This window comes from Papaver somniferum, chromosome 5, assembly GCF_003573695.1.
Source record: "Papaver somniferum cultivar HN1 chromosome 5, ASM357369v1, whole genome shotgun sequence".
NCBI classification, from domain to species: domain Eukaryota; kingdom Viridiplantae; phylum Streptophyta; class Magnoliopsida; order Ranunculales; family Papaveraceae; genus Papaver; species Papaver somniferum.
This window is the reverse complement of record NC_039362.1, coordinates 12,643,653-12,668,765: the sequence shown is the minus strand read 5'-3', so window position 1 is coordinate 12,668,765 and position 25,113 is coordinate 12,643,653. Positions and strand designations below refer to the sequence as shown.

General features: G+C 33.5%; 1 protein-coding gene across 1 annotated transcript; it reads left to right on the top strand.

Moving 5' to 3' along the window:
• The first annotated feature begins 17,872 nt into the window (after nucleotides 1–17,872).
• On the top strand, nucleotides 17,873–18,778 carry LOC113278772. The gene is made up of 2 exons (XM_026527522.1): nucleotides 17,873–17,977; nucleotides 18,128–18,778. The coding sequence occupies exons 1-2, from the start codon at nucleotides 17,873–17,875 to the stop codon at nucleotides 18,776–18,778; spliced, it is 756 nt and encodes a 251-aa protein (XP_026383307.1).
• Nucleotides 18,779–25,113: the final 6,335 nt, after the last annotated feature.

Sequence of the window (25,113 nt, the reverse complement as noted above, 5' to 3'; positions counted from 1 at the left end):
AACTCGTTCCGAATCGATCAATATTTCAGGTGAAGTGTCGAGTCTTGATTATGTAACTAAATTTTGATCATGTAATAACTAAATTTTGATTATGTAATAACTAAATTATGATTATGTAATAACTAAATTTTTCCGTGTCTCGATTCCAAAGGACGAAGTTCCGTTTTCATCAGTTTTACTCGAACTCGTTCCGAATCGATCAATATTTCAGGTGAAGTGTCGAGTCTTGATTATGTAACTAAATTTTGATCATGTAATAACTAAATTTTGATTATGTAATAACTAAATTATGATTATGTAATAACTAAATTTTTCGTGTCTCGATTCCAAAGGACGAAGTTCCGTTTTCATCAGTTTTACTCGAACTCGTTCCGAATCGATCAATATTTCAGGTGAAGTGTCGAGTCTTGATTATGTAACTAAATTTTGATCATGTAATAACTAAATTTTGATTATGTAATAACTAAATTTGATTATGTAATAACTAAATTTTTCCGTGTCTCGATTCCAAAGGACGAAGTTCCGTTTTCATCAGTTTTACTCGAACTCGTTCCGAATCGATCAATATTTCAGGTGAAGTGTCGAGTCTTGATTATGTAACTAAATTTTGATATGTAATAAAAAAAAAAGTAAAAAGAAAAAAAAGGAAAAAAATGAAAAAAATTTAAGTAAAAAATGAAAAATAATGAAAAAATTTATGCCACATTTATGTCCAGCCCAGTCAATTACATGGTTTAAGCTAACACTCCAGCCCAGTCCATTACATGGTTTAAGCTAACACTCCAGCCCAGTCCATTACGATTTTACTTATGTTATTTCAAAATGCATCGAATAGGATGTCCATAGTAAATCTAACGGTGAATATATTTATCACAAGCCCAACCAATAGTTAGATTAATAGGGAAGAACCTCTTATCTTACGCTATGTAACACCTCAAAATTCTGTTCGTTTTATCTTTCCTCCTAAACCAGAGTTACAGAGCGGAGAGAACTAGAGAAACCTAAGCAGAGTAAAAAGGGGATAAAGTTCTAGGCTTAAAATCAGGGAAACATTGAGATTTGTTAGAGTAAAAAGGGAAATCGGATTTCTAAAGTTTGGAAATATTTTTAGGTCTACCGTAGGATCAAAATCAAATGGTATTTTCTTAGGAGATTTTTCCGAAAAAAGGAAATCGTAGACCAAACTCAATCGATTTTTCAGTTCACCCTAAATAATTTTGAGCGGGATGAAAATGAAACGCAAAATATTTTCGGCGGGATTATTCAATCTGTGCGACTTTATAAAGGGCCGTATGGTGTTGAGGAATTGCATGGCTAAATCTTATAAAGGTATATCCTGTTCTCAATCTTTCTTTCGTCTAAAAAGCTTAGTTATTCAAACCCTAATTGATTCAAACCTTAATTTTTGAATCAGACCCAATTGATTCAAAGGTTAAGTTTTGACTCAAACCCTAATTCTTAATTTTTGATTCATTGAAAGCAGGGTTTATGCACCTGTTTATTTCTTATTAAGAAGAACAATGGTGTGCATGCATGTTTAAGCTTTTCCTATGTTATGCTTAGGATCTTTATGCAGATTGTATTCTAAGTTGCATAGTGGCTGGATAACAACTCAGTCTTCTATGGTTATGGAAATGCTATTCTTTTATGTTTTTTTCTTTCTTTTCCGATGAATCTGATTAATGTTTTTCACACTGCAAACAATAGTTTAAGCTTCTGTGGTTCTCCCTGAAACCACTCGACATCACATTCTTATCTCATTTAGCTGGCCACATTCTCTGTCGTGTATACTCCCGTGTCATTGACGTTTTGTATAATGGGATTATAATTATGTCAGAGCTAGGTCAATTGAATGTTATTCCTTGGTTTTTTTATCTGTCTATTCTGATGAATGTTTTTCACATTGCAAACCAATAGTTTAAACTTCTGTGGTTCTCCCTGAAACCACTAGAAATCACATTTTTATCTCATTTTCATCAACTTTAGCTGGTCAGTAAGCTTCCATCTGTCGTGTATACTCCCGAGTCATTGACATTTTGTATAATGGGATTATAATTATGTCGGAGATCGGCATCCGTCGTTTGTTTTTAGGGAACTTGGTAGGTTTACATAATTGTGTATGTTTGAACTGGAGTCTTGCTTGAGTTCTTTCAATGCTCTAGTAAAAACCTCAGCGATTAATAATTTTTTAATTGTTATATCTTTTAACAATTCTGAGACGGCATCCTGCTCTTGCATCTAATCATACTAATCAAGACCATGTTAGTACTGACATAATCAAGACCATGTTAATTGACTGTTATTTAATTTTGCTTGTGTCTAGCTTAATAACTTTTGACTTTTGATTGAAAAGAATTCAGACCTTATTTGATTGAATCATATACATGTATATGCAGTTTCCTATATGACTACACAAGAGAATTCGAGTTGGGAGCCAGAGTATGATGATGATGAGTATGCTGAAAATGAGACTGCAGCCCTGGAGGCTCAAGCCTTGCAGAATTTAGGAGAGTCAGAGGATGAAGACGAAGATTCCGATGGTAGTCGCACCGGTTCCGATGGTGATAGCTCCAGTTCTGATGATGAATCGACTGAAAGTCCTGAACAGCCTGGTAATGCTATACTAGCTTGTCTGTTTTTGTTTGCTTTGGACTTAAAAAATATGAGTACACTCTTACACCATGTTTACTCTTATTTTGGGTTTTTGAACTATAAAAAGACACAGGAGCTCCAAACAATACAGTAGAGTCTAAGGAGAATAATGTTCGAGGTTTAACAAGATTGAAGAAGCTAAAGAAAAATTTTGACGGCGAGAAGCATGTGATAGAATTTGATAATTTTGGTCGATTTAAGGGGAAATATAAAGCTGAAATTGCTAGTTACATGGGTGTATTGGTACGTCGAGACGTTGGTCTAAGGCACTTGAAGTGGAAGGAAGTGAATTCAGTGATGAGGGATAAGTTATGGCACGAACTATTGGTATGTATATGCTGATCTATATTGATTTTTAATACTATATTTGTTATTAATTTGTTACCTGCCGTTAACATCTCCATATTTTGGCAGCGGTTTTATGAAATTGAGGAGACTATGAGAAGACAAATTATGAAATATTTTGGGGAACATTTGCGCAACTTCAGAAGAAAGTTGTATGTAAAGTTCATAGTGCCCAATTTGGGTAAACCTGCTAAACTAAATATTGTTCCTAAACAATATCGTGTCATTGTGAACCAAGAACAATGGGACAAGTTCGTAAAGTGGAGGTTGTCTGATAAATGCAAGGTTGTATATTGCACGTTTTAGTTTGAAATATTGATATTAATTTCATTAATTAGTCTAACTTTTTTATGAATGAAATTCTTTAAATCTGTATGCTCAGGAGTTGTCCATTAGGGGAGCTAAGGCGCGTAAGAACCACAAATATAACCACAGGACGGGAAGAGCAGGGTATGCAGGGCTGTTGGAAAAATTAGTAAGTCCAGTTTGTTATACAAAATTATTATTATTTCCAGTTTAAATTATAGTATTATCTATCTAATTTTTCTTCTTGTGTATTTTATAATTACTAGATTAATGAGAAAGAGATCCTTGAAGATGAAAATCCTTCACGGTCTTTACTATGGAGGAAGGCACATCAAAACAAAAATGGAGAATACGATGACGATGATGTTAGGGAAAAAGCAGCTCAGCTTGTAAGACGACTGAAACTATCTAGCTATTTGTTTTGTGCTTGAGTAAATGTGAAAATAATTTTGATTTAATTGATTATCACTTCTAATCCCTTAATTCTTTTTTTGTGCAGGAGGATTTTGATAAGCAGCTGGAAGATGGAACTTTGAGAAAACAACCAGGCAATGATTCTATCACCCTTGTGTTTGGGGAAGAACATGCTGGGCGTGTAAGATGTATAGGCAAGGGAGTGACTCCAACAACGTACTGGCACCTGCCACGGAAAGGAGCATCCAAGGAGCACATTGAACTGAAGAAACAACTGGAAGATGAAAGACGCGAACCAAATGGAGAGAGATAGGAAGGATGCAGAAATGAATGAAATGAAGGCAGCAATGAAGGCACAAGAAGAAATGATGAGCAGCTTAATGTCTCAGCTAAAATCTCAAGGCATATTGAAAAAGAAAATCAAAAGCAAAAAGGCACGGGTATGTTTAACATCATCCAAGTAATTTTGATTAAGTATGTATTTCCTAATAATTCTGCAGTATCTAATATGTCAACTGCACTATATAGAAATCTCCTATTAGAGAGAAGTCTCTTATGCTTGAATTCCCTGTTACAAGCATTTCTCCGACTGAAAGGAATGAATCTAATACAAATAGAAATGACCCTGAATCTGAAAATGTATCTCAGTCTACGGGATCGAAAGATAGTTCTGAACTCCAAATGGTATGTTTCTTTTGCAGGTATTTAAATATATAGTGCTTTGAGAGTTCCATTTTTTGTTGATGTTAATATAGCGTATATTTTTGTAGTCTGGAAAATACAAACAAAAGTCTCCTGCATCTGAGCATCTACCCCTTAGTTCACCAGACAATTCTCAATCGAAAGACAAAACTGAACTTTCAACGGTATGTCCTTTTCACAGGCATTTAAGCATTTTGAGATTTGAATCTGTTGATGTCAATATAACATTTCTGTTTTGCAGATTGGTAAATGCAAACTGGCTCATGCTTCACTGAGAAATATCATTGCATGGGGTTCGGTTCTTCCATCAGTGCCAGGTCAGAAGGTTCATGGAGATCCACTCCGGGATGATTGTGTCAGAGTGACGGTTGAAAAGTCGATATTAAAGAATCATTGTTTGCCAGTCCCATCTACTCATCTCAAAACAGTAGAGGATGCTGAAAAATCTATAGTAGCTTGGCCTAAAGAGTTTGTGATCTCTTGCTCTAGTGTAAGTTGCTTTATTATACATGTTTATTACCTTCTGCATCCTGACCATATAACTGTTAACATGGTTTTTTCCCTTAATTATACATCCACTGGCTTGCTGCAGGGCCATCCACTTTCAGACCCCGGTGAACATGATTCTGACCCAAACGATGAATATGATTCTGACCCAAACACTAGAAGACAAAGAAGAAGAAACCTTCATATATGAAGAGCGGGGAACTAAAGTCTCGGAGATCCAGCAAGAGACTCAAGACTGCAGCCTAATTATTAATAGAAATAGTCGTGGACTATAGGATTTGGATGTTTAAACTTTTAAGTCTCTCTTTGAAAGTTTGTTTTCTCAAGGTTACTGCACAATTATCAGATTGAGATGTTTATTATATTGTGAAATGAAATTATTTTGGTACAATTCTAATTGTAGTCTTCATTAATTTTTTATGGATGGTTATTTAGGTGATTTTTGAATAGCTACATTGAAAACACTTGATGTGTCCAAAAGGTGAACAATAGCTACATTCAAAACACTTGATGTGTCCAAAAGGTGAACAAAAGCTACATTCAAAAAACTTGATGTGTCCAAAAGGTGAACAATAGCTACATTGAAAACACTTGATGTGTCTAAAAGTTGAACAATAGCTACATTCAAAAAACTTGATGTGTCCAAAAGGTGAACAATAGCTACATTGAAAACACTTGATGTATCCAAAAGGTGAACAATAGCTACATTCAACACACTTGATGTGTCTTTCGAAAAAATTTAGCCACGGTGCTACAAATTTTTAGTAGCCATAACTTAATTGGCCATGTAAAATGTTTATCATGTGTCCAAAAATATGGATGGCCATGGTACCATAGATTAAACGTGACTACAAATCATGTATTAGCCATGTTAAATTATTTTCCGTGTGTCCAAATGATAGAGATGGCCATGGTTGAGAAAAATTAGTGTGACCGCAACTCATGAATTGGCCATGATAAAATGAATTTTGCGTGTCCAATTGATGACAAAGGCCACGACTATAATAAAATTTACGTGACTTTAAGGTAAACTTTAGCCACATATAATTAAATTGTGTGTCTATAAGGATCCTATGGCCACGGTGATAGTGAAAATGCTTAACTACCAAAAAAATATTGAGTACCATATAGACACGGTTTTAGAGTTATGGCCATGGTTAATCATATTTTATAGCCACTCAAAGTTTATGCAGCCATAGGGATACCTTTTTGTCTCGGCACCTGATGCCACATTTTTGGAGTGAAAAAAATCCATGACCAAAAGCCTATGGACACGGTGATTAAGTGTGGCCAATGTAAAGATTTGTACTAGTCGAAATGGGTTCCTCTATTGTTGATCTTAATAATTCTGTTGAGGGAAGTCCATCAATAGATCTTGTAAATGGTACTGATAATAGATGTGCTGCTTGGAGATTTTATCTAATTGGTCGTCTTGATCTACTTCATTTACAATTTTCTAAGGCTGGTTTGGATCTAAAAATCAGTGGAAATTAGTTGGTCAATGTAAAATGATTCCATTAGGAAAAGAATTCTTCACGTTTAAGATGGATAATGAGCGTGATCAAAGTTGTGTCAAGGCTGGTAAATGGGAAGTCCTTCATCAGAGTTTATGGATTCGAAATTGGATACCTAAATCTTCGCCTAGAAAATCATCGTACATTATCTGCAATGATTTGGGTTCATTTCCCTGGACTGAGCTTGGAGTATTGGGATGAAAAAACACTTTTCACCATCAGCAGTGCTTTTGGTGAACCTGTTAAAGTGGATGAAGCTATCTTAAACTTCTAGAGTGGTTTTTATGCAAGATTTTTAGTCAACATTGATTTAGCAAAGAAGGTACCACACAAACTCTGGATCAAAACAAATTTTGGAGGTGTTATGCAGGATGTGTTACTTACTAAGCTACCTAAATTCTTCCATAACTTCAAAATTGTTGGCCACCTACAATTTGAATGCAGAGTTAAGAAAGTATCACAAGAAATAAGCAATCAACAAAACAACGGTAATTCTCCATTGTTTGGCTCCACATCAATGCATATTCAAGATAAGTTTGATACTGGTAAAGCACATGAAGAAGACAAGAGCAATAACTCTAGAAGACCTGTATCACCTCCAAGAAATAGAGAGAAGTTTGATATATGTTTTACCCCTGTTACAAAAATTAGCCAACAAAATGATACACCTTAATATTTTATTAATACAGTAAAAATTACTTCAGGAAGATTTGGTTCACTAAATATTGTGGTTGAAGAAGAAATTGTTATAAATATGACTGAAGATAGAAGTACTCTTGATCCAACAAGAATATCACAAATAGTTGAAGAAAATGTTGGGAGAAGAGTGTTATCAAATACATTAATGGGAATGATGGTTCAATATCAGTGGAAAGAATTCCTACTACTTTTTGGTAGGAAAGAATTCCTACTAAAATTCAAAAACCAACTTCATCTAATGTAACATCCAATTCTAAAGAACAAAAACAGGAAGCAGAACCAAAGGTAAGAATTCTCCAAGCTACCAATAAATATAATTTTATGAACAATCAAGGAAAGGGAGGCACTAAAGGCCTCCATCAACAACTATGAAAATACTTTTTTGGAACATAAGGGGCCTTAGAAGAACTAGGGCTCAAGATAATTTGTGGTCTTTAGTAAATCAATTTAATCCATTTTTAGTTTTTATAGTTGAACCTAAAATTTTTTGTAGTGCAAGTTTTTGTAATAAATTGAATCTTCCTGGTATGAAAAATATGGTTATCCATAACTCAATGACTAATAAGAAGGGCAATATCTGGTTATTTCGGAATAAAAATTTACCTACTCCTTCTGTAGTATTAATGCCAAGTGAAATGATAACAGTAAATATAGGGGGTGCTCTTTGTTAGAGCACTGCTCGGTCGAACTCGCATGCGTTGCTATCTCAAGCATGTTTTTCAACGTTAATAATCAAAACTATAAGTCTTGATTTCTATCCTATTTATAGATGTCTCAGACTAGGACATAGTTTGTGTAGTTGAGCTTAGACTTCACGACGTTTATCACTTGAAGACGAAGAACTACTAAGGAGAGATTATGGAACTTCATCGATAAAAGGTATGTGGAGACTTAACTCATCTATCACTTGGAAAGTCTATTTCTACTTTATCTCCTATATTGAGACATAAGTCGTACAACGATATAGTTGTTTATATACACATTTGAGATTTGGATCTGACTATATCTCGCTTACATATTTCTAGAAATATGTGTTGGTAAGCTTTCGCTTCGACCAAATTCATTTTATATCATGATAAAATTTCCGAGTAACATCTTACATGGTTTGTGTGATACAATCATTTGGTTTAAGACTTGGAATGTTTCGATAATGTTTATTTCAATATCTTGAAAAAAAATTTGATGCTAATAGTGTGTGAAAACGGATATTGTCATTATAGAAGAATGTTTCAATGATTGAAATAAAGAGTTTAGAATTCTTCCATAAGTCCAAAACAGGGAACCTAAATTATGCATACTTGTGTGTATACAAAATGGTTGAAGGAGACTGGATAAGTATGTGTACCCGTACGCATACTGGTGGAAGTTCACGTCCTTGAATTTCTGCTGATGTTGGATTTCAAAAACTAACCCATTCAGTCACTTATCGGAAAGTTCATGTCCGTGAATTTCTGCTGAGTTTTGAAAAACCAAACTCAAAAAAACGGTTACTTTCTCAAATCGGTAGTGTACATGAACTCAAACACTTATGAATAAGGAATGCAATCTTTGCAAACCGTAGCTATAATGTTCATGTATTTATTCGAGTGAATCAAACCGATTTTGCTTCAATTGTGTTCTTGTATAATTCATTAGAATATAGCAATTAAACAACTCTTTAACTAGTTTCATTTGAGTCATTTGAACTAGTTATGGTTGAGATGAATAAGTTTGATATGAGAATAATCATATGGCTAACCTCGATTAATATTTTATAACCAACATGGTGTACACATTTAGGTATGGTTACATAAACCTAAATGAGGGTACATTTAATTTGTGTGTAACAAGCTAAGTTCGATCTAACGGTTGAAAGATATTAGCTTGGGAGAGTCGGGTTTTTCATCTAACGTTGAATATTGAATGCTTTGTTACCAAGGTAACTTGGATTGCAGACCCTGATTTTAAAACTATATAAAGGAGAACTCTAGCAACTGGGAAACCTAATCCCCACACCTCATGTGTGTTACTAGTTGCATAACTAGAGTCGATTCTCCTTTAACCTTAGGTTTCTTCTCGAGACCCTTTAGTTTAGCGACTTGAAGACTTCATTGGGATTGTGAAGAAAAACCTAACTATTATCTTGTAGTTCCGTGATCTTATCTTGTTGTTTCTATCATGTTGAGTACAATCGAAATAATTGACTCGAGATTTTATATCTCCGATAGGAAAGATAGAAAAGTAATCACAAACACCTTCGTCTCATATTTTGTGATTCCACAATATCTTTTTTCGCTAGTCGATTAAGATTATTGTGACGTGATTGATAATTCTAGGTTGTTCTTCGGGAATATAAGTCCGGGTTATCAATTGGTTCCTGTTCACCTTGATTTATCAAAAGACGGAACAAAAACTCTTGGGTATTTCTGTGGGAGATAGATTTATTCAATCCTAGAGATTTTTCTGTGTGAGACAGATTTGTCTATCAAGTCTTCGACTTTGGGTCGTAACAACTCTTGGTTGTGGGTGAGATCAACTAAGGGAATCAAGTGCGTAATATCCTACTTGGATCAGAGACGTAAGGAGCACAACTGTACCTTGAATCAGTGTGAGATTGATTAGGGTTCAACTACAGTCCAGTCCGAATTTAACTGGTAGTAGGATAGAGTTTGTAGCGGCTTAATACATTGTGGTGTTTAATATGGACTCGGTACCGGTGTTTCTCTGCATTTTCGGTTTCCTCATTAACAAAATTATAGTGTTTGTATTATTTCTTTTCCGCATTATATTTTGTTATATAATTGAAATATCACAGGTTGTGCGTTAAGATCAATCAATCAGAATACCCAACCTTTGGTTGTTGATTTACATTTATTGACACTTGAACATTGGTCTTTGGTACTGTTCAAGTTTTTTCTCATAATAATCAGGCTCGAGGATTTCTATCCGTTTGATTTGCTGATTACATTGTGAAATAGAGATATTAAACTCTTTGATATATTTTACTCTAAATTGAGTCTGACTGTCTAGTTGATTCTCTAGAAAGCGTATTGGAGTGAGTCCTCTCAGATTCCCAAAATAATTGTTTGGTGTGGTTGTTAGACCCCCGCATTTTCAATTGGTATCACAGGAAGCAAAAACATTAAAGACCTTATAAGTTTGTGTTTGTATCAATCTGACTATATGGACGAGTATATCTCTGATAATGTACTAGATCAGAAATTACCAGATGTTTTACAAATTTTGGATTCTCTTGAGAGAACTATCACATCTAAGTTAATATCTAAACATGTGGAAATTGTTGATAACTGGGAAACACTCCTAGAAGAACAGTTGGATGAACTTTGTGATGAAAGTGACTCAAATATTGATAGAGATGTTAATGAGGAAGTCTCGGAGTATGTTAAGCCTTTGAATTCGTTGGAAAAGAAGAAAATGACAACTTATCATGTCACGCCTTTTTTGACTAATCTCTGTCGTACAAATAAGAAATTCAGAAGATGTTACACAGGTGTTTTTGTTTTGAATCGTTCAAACAAATCTATCCTCAAGTATTCTGAGGAAAATCTACGTATGAAGTCACTTGAATGTGATAATATTTTTCAAAAGTATTTTTTTTGGAAGGGAAACTTGCAGAATCTGAAGCAAGCATTAACTCTCAACAAATAAGTTTTGATAATAGAGAAAGCGCTTATCTCGCTCGAGAAAAAATGCCTTGAGGCTGATTTAGAAACTGTTGTTGATAAAATCAAGATGTTGGAAGATGACTTGAAAAAGTTCAATACTAGTTCAAGCAAATTAATCACTATGCTAGGAGCAAGTAAAAATCATCGTGGTACACGAGGATTTGTCTATAAGGGAATAAATGCTCCAAGTACTAGAAAAGAGGTGAAATTCGTCAATGCTAGTGATTTTTCTCAACATAAGGTTCCCACTGATGGCAAAAGTGAAATACCTTCATCGGAAGTTAAGGTTCAAAATAGCAAAGTATATAAAACTCCAAAGTCAACACACATGGATCGAGGTAACAACATTCCTTATGTTTCCCACTATTGCGGAAATAAAGGTCACCTGGAAAAGACATGTCGTTTCCGTATAAAGAATGAGAAACTTCATGATGTTCTTGTTTGGGCATCACAAGAAGTTGTGACACCAAGATCATATGTTAAGACTAATCCCCTTAATGTTACAGGTTGTAACTGTCCAACCTTTAGGAAAAGGAATCAGTGATGTGATAAAACTAGATTTTTCTATAAACATCATACGAATCCTTTTCACAATCGTAATGGTTATCAAAAGGATAAATTCGTAAAGACGAAGACAAGATCCAATGTTCCAAGTTGAAGAAAGATTAACTTGTAAAAGAATAGTCAATCTGATTCTCTTCCGAAAATTCTAAAAGAGAGTAATGGGAAGAAGGTTTTGATTGTTCCTAAACGCACTCAGAAGTGGATACCAAAGAAATCCAATGATTTTTTGAGTGTGAAAAGGAATGATCTCCCAGAAAATTCCATGACTATGGGGAAGGCAGTATCCATGATGTTGGAACTTAAAAAGTTCTTTGGAAAAATGGATTTGGATATGAAAGGTTCTAAAAGCAATCTCTTTCATGATAATCCAAAAGTCACTTATGGTGAGAAAGACATTTCTCACCTTAACACAACTTGAGTGTGTCGTTAGTGCATCCTCACCAAGGAATGCACTGCTATGTATACGGTGAGGGAAATACGAGAATTGGGGTGCACAAATTATGTTTGATAAGGCTATAAGAATTCAATTGGATTATTATAAAAAGGGGTTTAAGTACGCATACCCGTTTGCATACTGCTTCAGGTCACGAAAATTGTTTGCAAACCCGCATGCATACTGGCCTTTACACGACGATATTCGGTAAATTTGTTTTGGCCGCAACTTCTTCGTACGAACTCGGAATGACCTCATTCTTTTTGAATTATCTTCCTTTTTGAATTATCTTCTAACTGGAGATGAGAATTTCTGAATTTGGATGAGTTAAGATTGGTATTTGTCCTGTCTCTTGTTTCTGAGTGTTTTGCTCCCATTTGTCGCACTTGTTCCATTTCTCTTGGACTTGGGAACTTGGATTCATGGAGTAATTCTCTTATAAGCTCATTTTTATCTTTTAAAAGAATGTTGTTCGTGAATCACAAAGAAGGAAGTTCAAGCATGGGCAGTAGTACGCATTACTATGGGATTTTTGAATGTTCACAATCATTTTATGTGAACTATGGTGCATGGACGTTAATGACTTTGTATGTTCTTATTTGTTAATAAATATTTTTACACTCCTTTGGTAGCTATTCTTGGTACAAATCCTGGCGAAAAAGATTGATTCTACCCTATAAGGACAAATCATCTTATATGTGCATTATGAGTTTGTCTTGATGCCTAGGAAACTTCTCATGAGAATTTTTTCTTGTTTTTAGAAGAATAAATAGGGTTTGGAATATCCATTATTGTGAATACACATATCTATGTCCAACAATTTTCATCTTCAATGTTTTTAGATTTATATATTTAAATTCTAAGTTATTTGGAAGATGATTTTTGCAATTTTGATCTTTATGATTTTATATATTGCAAATTGTTATGAGATATGTTGTTTACGTCCGACTATCCCATACTTTCTCAAAACTTATCTCTATTATGTTGGTATGAATGTATTAATAGAAGATAGAATGAACTTTTGACATTACAAAAGTTAAAGCCTTTTATGACATTATTTGATGGAAGAAAAGATAAAACTTTTGTTTACAAGGATTAAGTATATTATATGTCATTGTGCAAATAGTGATGGAAAATATAATGAATCCTTGTTTATTCCGCAGTATTGGTCGATCTCCTATCCACATTTTTGTGCACTCCGTAAGGTTCCTTATGTTTGAGCATGACCAACTAAATTGATCATTCTCTTTTGGTTATTTTAGTTGTTGCTCCGTAAGTTCTCTTATGTCGATCATGACCAATTAAATTGATCACGTTGTGTTTAATTTGGTTGTGTATTCCAATTAAATTAATCGTGGGTTTTCTTCTGATTTATTTGGTTGTATTTTTCGATTATCACGGGTTCTCTTGTGGTTAATTCAATTGAATATTTTGGATACAAACTCATGTTTTCAAGTGATTTGATATTATTCAAAAGAAATCCTTCTTTTCTTGTAAAAGCAAGGTCGCCTTTGTTGTTCTTTCGGGAATGATATTTTATGGGGGAGAGTTCGTTTTTGAACTTGTGCTTAATTGCCAAATCTTTGTGGGGAGTGCGGCTGTGGAATATTAGGGGTTATCTTGTATGTTTATAAAATCCTTGATGAATGCATTTAGCTTCGGCTTTATGATGGAATCTTAATAAGTTGATATGGTATTCTCTTTTGGTCATGAAGTATCTCTGTGAAAATTTTATGAGGATTCCACTAGTTTTCGTACCTTTGCCAATTTAGATTGATAAAAAGGGAGAGAATTAATGTGTAGTGTGATACTAAAAATACATATGGTTTACAGATCATTATGTAAAGTGGAGTGGTTTTCCTGTTGAGATGAAGTATTGACTAAGGGGGAGTGATACATATCACCATAGTATTGTTGTCCAAGTTGTGATACAATTGAACTTTGATTTGTGTAGTAATATATTGACACTGTATAACAATGATTAAGAGTATTTTGTTTTCTCATTATTATCTCTACGGATCTTCAACAATTATGATGCTGAACTTACAACTTTTAGGATCATGTTGTACTTGGAAGTTACGAATATTTTGAGTCATGTTGAAGATGCCAAGGAGATCAAGCATTTGGATGAGACGCTATAATTTTTATCAATGTTGTAATCCATATGTATTAATAGTTTTGTCACTAAAATTGACAAAGGGGGAGATTGTTAGAGCACTGCTCAGTCGATCTCGCATGCGTTGCTATCTCAAGTATGTTTGTCAATGTTAGTGATCAAATCTATAAGTCTTGATTTCAAGACTATTTATAGATGTCTCGGACTAGGACATAGATAGTGTAGTTGAGCTAATATTTCACAGTGTTCATTATTTGAAGACGAAGAACTACTAAGGGGAGCTTGTGCAACTTCTTAGACCAAAGGTATATGGAGACTTGAACTCATCTATCACTTGGAAAGTATATTTTTACTATCTCCTATATTTATACATAAGTCGTGTTACGATATAGTTTTCCCTATACACATTTGAGATTTCGAGTTGAGTATATCTCACTTACATATTTCTCAAAATATATGTTGGTAATCATTCGATTCGACCAAGTTCATCTTATATCATGAGAAAATTTCCGAGTAACATATTACATGGTTTGTGTGATACAATCATTTGATGTAGGCTTGGAATGTTTCGATAATGATTATTTCAATATCTTGAAAATTGCTTTGATGCTAATAGTGTTTGAAAACGTCAATTGTCATTATAGAAGAATGTTTCAATGATTGAAATAAACAGTTTAGAATCTTGTAATCATTTCTGGATATAAGCATAGTGTATTCGCACATTAGTGTATAAGTCCAAAACCGGGAACCTAAAGTTATAGGAGACTGGGTAAGAATGCGTACCCGTACGTATACTGGCGGAAGTTCACGTCCGTGAATTTCTGCTGAGTTTGAAAACCGAAACCAAACTCATCTGATTACCTAAAGTACGCGTACCCGTACGCATACTGGCGGAAAGTTCACGTCTGTGAATTTCTGCTGAGTTTGAAAACTAAAACAAACTCAAATATGGTTACTTAAGTACGCATACTTAAGTGTGTTACTTTTCTAAAATCGTTTATACGTGAACCTAAATATTTATCAATAAGGAATGCAATCTTTACAAACCGTGGCTATAATGTTCATGTACTGATTCGAGTGAATCAAATCGATTTTTCTTCAATTGTGATCTTGTATAATTCATGAGAATATAGCAATTGAACAACTCTTTAACTAGTTTCATTTGAGTCATTTGAACTAGTTATGGTTGAGATGAATAAGGCTTATATGAGAGTAATCATATAGCTAACCTCGGTTAACTATTTATGAACCAACATGGTGTACACGTTTAGGTACGGTTACATAAACCTAAATGAGGGTACATTTAATTTGTGTGTAACAATTTAAGTTCTATCTAACGGTTGAAAGATATTATCTTGGGAGAATCGGGTTTTTCATCTGAAGGTGAATATTGAATGCTTTGTTACCAAGGTAACTTGGATTGCAAACCCTGATTTGAAAACTATATAAAGGAGAACTCTAGTAACTGAGAAACCTAATCCCCACACCTCATGTGTGTTACTAGTTGCATAACTAGAGTCGATTCTCCTTTAACCTTAGGTTTTTTCTCGAAACCCTGTAGGTTAACGACTTGAAGACTTCAATGGGATTGTGAAGCCAGACCCAACTATTATCTTGTAGTTGCGTGATCTGATCTTGCTGTTTCTATCATGTTGAGTACAATTGGAATAATTGACTCGAAATGTTATATCTCTGATAGGAAAGATAGAAAAGTAATCACAATCACCTTCGTCTCATCGTTTGTGATTCCACAATATCTTCTTTCGCTAGTCGATTAAGATTATTGTGAGGTGATTGATAATTATAGGATGTTCTTCGGGAATATAAGTCTGGGTTATCAATTGGTTCTTGTTCACCTTGATATACTTTTATGTGTGAGACAGATTTGTCTATCAAGTCCTCGATTTTGGGTCGTAGCGACTCTTTGTTGTGGGTGAGATCAATTAAGGGAATCAAGTGCATAGTATCCTGCTGGGATCAGAGACGTAAGGAGCGAAACTGCACCTTGAATCAGTGTGAGATTGATTAGGTTTCAACTACAGTCCAGTCCGAAGTTAACTGGTAGTAGGCTAGAGTCTGTAGTGGCTTGATACAGTGTGGTGTTCAATCTGGACTAGGTCCCAGGGTTTTTATGCATTTGCGGTTTCCTCGTTAACAAAATTCTGGTGTCGGTGTTATTTTTTTCGCATTATATTTTTTTATATAATTGAAATATCATAGGTTGTACGTTAAGATCAATTAATTAGAATATCCAACCTTTGGTGGTTGATTTACATTAATTCACAGTTGAACATTGGTCTTTGGTACCGTTCAAGTTGTTTCACATGATAATCAGGTTCGCGGATATCTATCTGTTTGATTTGCTTATTACATTGTGAAACAGAGATATTAAACTCTTTGATATACTTTCTTCTAAATTGAGTCTGACTGTCTAGTTGATTCTCTAGAAAGTGTATTGGAGTAAGTCCTCTCAAATTGCCAAACAAATTGTTGGGTGTGGTTGTTAGACCCCCGCATTTTCATTGTTGTACTGTTTCCCCGCGATGAGTGACTATGTAACCCCACAGATCCTCACTAAGCTTAATAGACGTGAGGCCGTTGCTTAATTATCCCGATAGCACGGGAGGCCGTGACAATACTATTACTTTTTATTTTATATATTAAATTATGTCAAGACTCAGGTGTGAGGTCGTTGATTATTTCCTTAATAGCACGGGAGGCCATGACAATATTATTTTATATGTTCTGGGAAAATTGGTTGTACGCATGTCATACTTGGTTGATTTTACAATGATTGTGTTATGGAATGTTAACTTCTTATTTCTTTCTGGAATGTTGTATTTCGATAGTACGTATAATATAATTAAGAATTTGTGTTATGGAATGTCCTATTTCTTTCTTGAATGTGTTTTTTTTTTGAAAGAAAAACAAATTTCATTAATTTTTTCCGCTAGTTTTACATAAAACTTGAGTACATCGATAAAGAAATTACAATAAAAATACAAATAATGATAAAATCTCCTAAAACAGGAGAAATAATAAAATACATTCAAGGTACCCAATACATATATTTCCACGAGGATATCAATGTTTTCCTAATGGTTACTAACTTCATGTTGAACCATTTTTATTTTTAAATCTTTAATTTAGATTCTTTGATCTTCAAATCTTGAATCTCCATTGAAAATGAGTAATATGCATTGAACATCTTAATCAACATCATCACAGGTAGCCATGGATTCTGGACATAAATATTTGGATCTGCGTTACGCCGAAATAAAGCATCCTTGATGATATACCCGTGTATATCTCTGCAAGTGAAAAAATCGCCGAAAAGGCTAATGAAATCTGCTAAGATAACATATAATAAGAGATCGTAATGACAATAACAATTAGACTATCATAATAAAAGAAATAAAAAAGAAAAGGGAATTAAACCCTAAAGTGTTGTTTATCTGTACGTCATCAATTAAGTTTTATTTAGATAATATATCCCAATATTACTGTTGTCAAATGTGTTATGAATCATAAGAATCAAAATAGATTTGACAACACAAGATTTAGATAAAGAGAATTTAGTTTTCTGTAAACATTAGGGAAGGAGAATAAACGGTTGATTGAGAGTTTTTAGGAAAACACGGTTAAGGAACAGAGGGTTTCTTTTCCAGAAGATTCTTTTCTTGAATGTATTATGGAACGTTAAGTTCCTAATCTAATTAAGAATTTGTGTCAGACCAAAACTGTCACACTTGAGAGATAACGATTTTAGTGTTGTTCAAAATCACGGTTTTTTTGAAAAACTTTATAAAAAGTTAAAGTTACCGTGTAATTTTCCCTTTCTGATGAGAATAAACGTCTGAGACTTTTCTGGAGAAAGAAAACCATAGGTCTCAGTTCCGTTTTCCTAGTCCTCATCTACGATTGATCATAGAGGAAAAATAAGTTCGACGTAGAGATGAAGGGAAAAAGTAAACTAACAAGTAGTGCTCATGCTATTTTTGATGATGAAGAGATGGGATGTGATATACTGAGCAAACTCTCTGCAAAATCAGTTTTGCAGGTCAAGTGCATGTGTAAACATTGGCGTTCCTTAACTAGAGACCCTCACTTCACTGATTTGCACTTTCGACGATCTAAAACACGTCCACGACTGTTTTTTGCCAACCCATTACTAAGTTAAGAATCAACAGATATCTATATCACATACCAGGCATGGGAAAAACATAAAGTGTATTTTTTTACAACCGACTTACCAACTGGAGATGCAAGAAGATTTCAGGCCAGAAGAAAGGAGAATCATTTTGCTGTCATTCACACTATAACGAAACAAACTCAATTTTGTTACACCGAAATATGCGGAGCTGTGAATGGTTTGATCTGCTTCGTTCACCATTCTAACTGTGTTGCTTGTATATATAATATCATCATAAGAGAAGTAACGCCATGGGTTCAATCTACGTTATTTGATGACATAGCAAGTGAAGAGAATTGGGAGCGCCACCAGGTTGCTGATCATCATACTAGTTTTGAATTTGGATTTGATCCTGCCACTAAGGACGATAAGGTGATATGTGTTTCGAGATTTATAATCTCACCAGAGGCACAAGAGGATGTTGGACCGTACAAATCTTATGAAGCTTGGGAGGTGTTAGAATTAGGAGATAATGCATGGAGAAGCATTGAAGAGGAGTCACCTTTACGTTTAGGATCACATCCACTTTCTATTTATGTTAATGGTACTATCTATCGATTTCCTGGTCTTAATATTGATAATAAATTTGGTCAATACCTATTGGCATTTGATGTTGGAACTGATAATTTCAGGATGATACAAATACCTAAGTTTAGGGTCGTCTCATAATTTCTGGAGGCTCTAGGCGTTCCTCAAAATTTGGGCCTTTTGCATACCGACAGTACATTATATATTTTTCTTAAAAGAAATTTAGTAATCATATCTATATGAGACTCGCAATTAATGTTGCACGCACAATCTTTGAAGTAGGCTTAACCATATTATTACATATTATTGTAATACGTATCACTAAATGATTTTCCACCAACCAACATTCTACTTTTACACCCTTATGAATATTTCTCTATATATAATATAAAAAGAAAATGATATTTGTTTCTTCGTATTTAGAGAAAACAATCCGCATTTCAAATTGATATTTATTTCTTATATAGATTATTTTAAATTACAGAAAATTCTTTTTTTTTAAATATTTACCAAAAAATTCATAAAAATATTGTATAAAAAAAGAATCATATTGTACTTAAAAAATCATACGTAATAAAATATTATGACGAATTTAATTTTTAACACATGGGAGATATTTTCGGCAATTAAATTAATAGGAGTGCTCACAATAAATACATTAACGAAGATAATTGCATGCATTATCGAGTTTTGTCTTCTTCTTTTTTTAAACTATTTTTGTAATTAATTTTTTATCTAATAATTAATATTATGCGTTAGCTACTTCTTTATATTATCGCCTATGGAATTTATTTAGTTAAGTTTTTTTATTGTTGATGATTGCCATACTTACTCTTTATGAATATATCTTTTGTGCATTGTTTTCCATGAGATTTTTATATCCAACCATTTTTTCGTTATGAGCGATCTCATGATAATCTTCAAAAGTTATGCTGATAACTCTAATGTTCTTCCTTGAACAAATTAGGATGAATGTTGTTGACGATTGATCTTTGGTTTACATCTTCTTGTGAGATTTTTTGAATTCCGAGAAGATCATTTTTCTAGTAAAAAGGATCGCATTTGTTGTTCTATTTTGAGAATGACATTTAGTGGGGGAGTGTTTTTAATTGAATTTGCGCTTAGTTGACATCTTGGACGGAGTATGGTTGTGTACTTTAAGAGAGTAAGTACTATTAAAATTTCTACCGTGAAAGAAACTAAGTTGTGAAAACTTAGTGGAATCATCATTCCCGATATGATTGAATTCTTAGTCTGAGTTGTTCTCCTAATGGCTTAATTCATGAGGAACCCAATTCTCATCACCTTTTTCAACTTTGTGAAAAAAGGGGTGAGAAAAAACAATAGTCTACTATAGTAATGACATATGGATTTTTGTGGCATTATCTTAAGGGAGAGTTATTTAATATGTATATGTGGTCGTCGTCTTATCTAACAAAAATATACATGTAAAGAATAAGGGGTGAACATATCAAAACAAGAAGTAATACACTAATGTTTGAAAATGTATATTGTGCTTAAATGTGACAAACGATACTACTCATTGGATAATGTTAAAGTTGTTATATATTATTGTTGGATCATCTATTATAGGTACTCAAAGAATACATGAAGAACCGTATAAGATGAAATATTGAAAAGCGGGACATTGTTAGTGTGAATGCTTGGTTGAACCTCCAGATATTGATACGACAAGTATGTTATCAAATTTGTATGCCAAAATTATTTCTCAATCTATAGCATCCTAAAGATAACTTTTGTTTAGATTAAGTTAGGTAATAAAGTCATAGGTTCATCCAAGTTACTACTGGAGATTACACGAAGAAATCATTTGAAGAACTTCATCAAATATTAGTAAAAACGATTGATTTTTTATTTCATTTGCTTTTCCCTTATATCTATCTATCTATCTAAGAAAAATCAAAGGCTTTGGTAAATAATCAAATCACAAAGATTTTTTTGTCATATATCAGCTCTTCGGCTAAAGTTTAGTGAAGTTTGATGTCAAGCTCATATTTATCGCTTTTTTGAAACTAAAATCAAGTAAATATTCTCTCATGATTTTTGAAATTATAGGTTCGCAAACATATTTAAAAAATTAGTTTGAAATTTCAATTTCATACATATTGGGCCGTGAACCTATGTTTTAAGTTCGTAGACCTAGAAAAGACTGAAAGTTTCATGAACTTGGATTTGGTTTGAATTCGCGAACCTAATGGAGGGAGAAATATTCATGAACCTAAATTTGTTGATGTTCGCGAACCTAAATTTTGATTTTGCGAATCTTACTTAGAAAAATTTCCCCTGACACTTTTTCTAATTCAGCTAGTGAATATAAAATCTTAGGTTCGTGAACCTGAAGGTACAAAACGTACAAAAACTCTTTTTTGATAATTGTTTTACTTTCTTTATTTGTTTTAAGGAAATTTTTTTTTCTCATTCTTAGGAATTGTAATTTTTAGCCAATTATTTTAGGAGAAAAGTTATATTATTTTGTCCAAAAATTGATCAAACTTGAAATACAAGTTTGAGTCTCAATTCAGGTAATTGCAACTTCGAACGCGCACACCTAACTTTAGCAGTTCGAAGTTATCTTCGGAAATATTATACCTATGGAAATTTCTCCATGCTTAATTATTTTAACACTCCAAACTACGGGGGAAAAAGACAATACAAGTAATGTTCTATCTAAATAAACAAACTTAAATTTAGCGACATTGAGAATTTTTGGGGTGTGGGAAAATCATTGGTTACATTTAAAACAACCTAGCTTTGATATCAACTACTATATACTGGAGACATCAACACAAAATCTTAATCCCTTATACATTGTGGATTTGGTTGTAAAGTTTGTCTACCAACACTAAAGGTTCTTTGAGAACTAAGGTGAGACTTTGAAAAACTTCAGTTGGAGATTCGTGAAGCACAAATAGAACTATGTTTGTTTGGTAGATACGGAACAAGTATATATAGGTTCTTCTCTTCTGCTAAAAGGTCACTCCCACCTCAAGAATTATTGATTAAAATAAAATATTGACAAAACTTCAATTCAATTCAATTCAACTGCGTATAACGTTTATCTATCAAAGATCAAATTTAAAGATACCACAAAATTCATTTAGGTTTGTTCTAAGATTGATATGCTTATGAGACATGTTGACTATGATTCTCTGCACGATTATAGAAGTAGACCTACTGTTTTGATTTAAATCCGTCTAAATCTAATGAAAGGTTTTTGGCACTTTGATTTATCATCTAATATTAAAGTAATTTCCATCATGTTTGAGGTAGGGTAATGTTAGACCTCACGAATACGATTATGGAGCAATTCCTATGCCTACAAAGAACATCACCAAGAGAAACAAATGTGTAGGTTCTTGTATTAATCATGAGGCTTATGGGAACAACTTCAATATAGTATCCGGGTTCATTATATCTCAAATATATTCCATACCGAAGTCATTATAATAGGATATATAGTGTTTGTAGCGGCTTAATGCAATGTTTGTTTAAACTGTCAATGTCCAGGGTTTATTTTTCCATTGCAGTTTTCCTCGTTCACGAAAATTTTAGTGTTTTGCCTTTATTTATTTGTATGCATTATATCGATTTATTCTTTATATTTTAAGTACAAGCAATATGTAGGTTAATCATCCTTGTGATTTAGGAATCTCAATTAGATATTATCTAATGATATTGGTTGTCTGTTTTTAAATTAATTAAAGTTCATGCAAGGAATTATATTTTAGGTTTTGAAATGAAAAATTTGTAGGTATACTTGGTGTTCTCCCCTTTTCAATTTTTCATTGCTCGTTAAATATTTCCTCAAAGTTCGGGTGACGATGAAAAACGTGTTAGTAGTAAGTTAACATTCTTGTTGTTTATATATTTATATTTTATTTTTTGAAAATTCAATTAGTCAATGTACGTTTCAGGCACCAAACTCATATATGGAACAATATGGGTACCAAACTTAAGGTCTTGAAAAAAAATCTAGGCACCAAACTATAAAAAAAAAAGACAATTTTCATTTAAAATTTCAATTTTGGATTCGAAAATGAGAATAAACGGTATCGATACTCATATTTGTTCGTGCAAAAAAAATGAGAAATAAAAGCCCATAAAAGAAAGCTGAAATTTAAACCAAGACTGAATTTAGTTTTTAGTCATACAAGTTATGATATGAAAAGTGTCCCATATCTAAAAATATAAACATCAGTACATATAGAGATGTAACAACATGTTTTCTCCCTACATAGTAGATATTCAGTATCTACCACTATGTAGTCCTGGTATCCACAATATAAGATGTTTATGTTAAGCGCTTACTCTATTTAACAGAGGGTTAAATCACTATCCCGGTACTGAAAACCAATTAACACTTCCTTCCCTTGATACTACTAATATCTCGTATAAAAAGTCTTTTTAAATCTTTGACAGATCCACAGTTTATATTATTTTTTACAAATGCACAGTTTCTGTGTTTCTTGTCCTTTACGAATATCCGCGAGTTCTCCATATGGTTATCTTCCTCATCAAAAACAAGCCCTAAATATCAATTAAAATAATTGATTCATTCACATATCGATGAATTGATCTCTTATTTACTAGAAACTCTGTAATAGCACTAGTTTATCTCTAACCATGAAAATCGAGTCAATATACAGAAAAATACATTTTCCTATTTCCTCTCGATTGCTTCTCGTTAATATCCATTATGAAGTACTTTTGATCTAAACGAGTCTTTGTTCAGTTATCGCCATGATCATAGGAATGACACAACTTTTCGAAATAACCACGACTTTAGTGATGAGACATGGGTCATTCTTAGTCCGGTTCCTATAGGTGTGGCATTTGCTTGTTTTGCACCTAATACGGAGCTGGCAAACAAGCAAACTGGCATGGCTAAGTGGCAAATTTTCCACTTAACTAGGTCAGGTCAAGTTTCTACCGTGCAGTCGAGTCTCAACCGCTCGGTCAAGACTACACCGAGCGGTCTAGTTTAGATCGCTAGCGGTGTAATGTCGATCGCTTATTAGTAGTTTAGGTTTTAGTTTTTTCTTCTCTCCTACTTTTTGGTTATTATAACAGATTTTTATTATAAAACGGTCCCATAAAATATTTTATAATCCCCTAAGACCCCACCGAACCGAAATAATTAAATTTTTTATTGATAAGGGTCCCATAAAACACAATATAATATACTATTTTAATAAAATTTTCCAGTTTTACCATAGTGGGGAAACTAGCTTACCATGCCACGTGGCATGGCAAAACAACTTTTATACCAACTCCCATAAGAACCGACCTTATAGGGTCAAAACAACAACAAATATAAAATAGACAAAAGCCTGGGTCACAAAAGCTAGTCAATTTCATCACCAAACAAATCGAGACACCATGGTATTTGCGACATATGACAGACATATTGCAATCCATTTCACATCATAAAATCCACTACATCTATAGAGAGACCAACTAGGTAGCGGATGCACTAGCAAATCAGGCAGTAGACAAAAGTTAACAAAGATTTTTTGAAACTACTTTTTGAGAACATATAATACGTGCTTTCCAAGACAATATGTAATTGGAGACTCCATGAGTATAATATGCGCTTTCTATCTAAGATAATATGTAACTGAAAACTCAATGGAGGTAAAGATAACGCACTCATGCATAATTTATTTTGTTAAATTTTGATCTTCCCCTTGAGGTATTCGTAGTATTTTGAATGACTTTACATGAAATGAGGATATTTAAATTAGTTTTAAAAAAATCATTTAATATAATGAATAGGATATTACATAAAAGTTTGTAGAAGATAAAATATTGGCTAAACTGAATTGAGAATTTGTATGGGGTGGTCATAAAACAAACAACTTTCAATAACAACATGACTTATCAACAATAACAGTGATCAATACAGAGCACTAAAATATATGGCAAAACAAAAAAAAAACAGACAAAAATAAAACTGTAAGAAACATTGAAATTTTGGGACCCTAACAATTCGAGGCTCTAGGCAACAACCTAGCCGCCCTAACTGATAGACGCATTTATGTGTCTAATATATGTCAATTGTGTATAGTGTTAGTGCTCGATTTTGTACTTATTTGGTTATTTTATTTATTTGTAGGTGTTTTTGGAAAATAAGGTTTTGCGGCAAAATTGGCTAAAAATATGGCATTTGGACCTCCGTAGATAGCATACCCGAAGCTCCCCAGAAGTGTACCGGAAGTACCCCAAAAATAGCTCGGAGGAACCACGAAAAAGTGCGGAAAACATCCCAGAAGAATTGCTAAAGGCACCCCTAATTTGGGTAAGGGACACCCTATTTCAAGGCATATGCTAAAGGGACTCCCAGTCTGGTTAAGGGGACACCACATTCAAAGCTCAAATAATGGAATTTGGCGGGAAAACTAAAGTTCACGTCTGATAATTTGTTGTTGGATTTCTGGGCAGTTTTGAGGGAGATT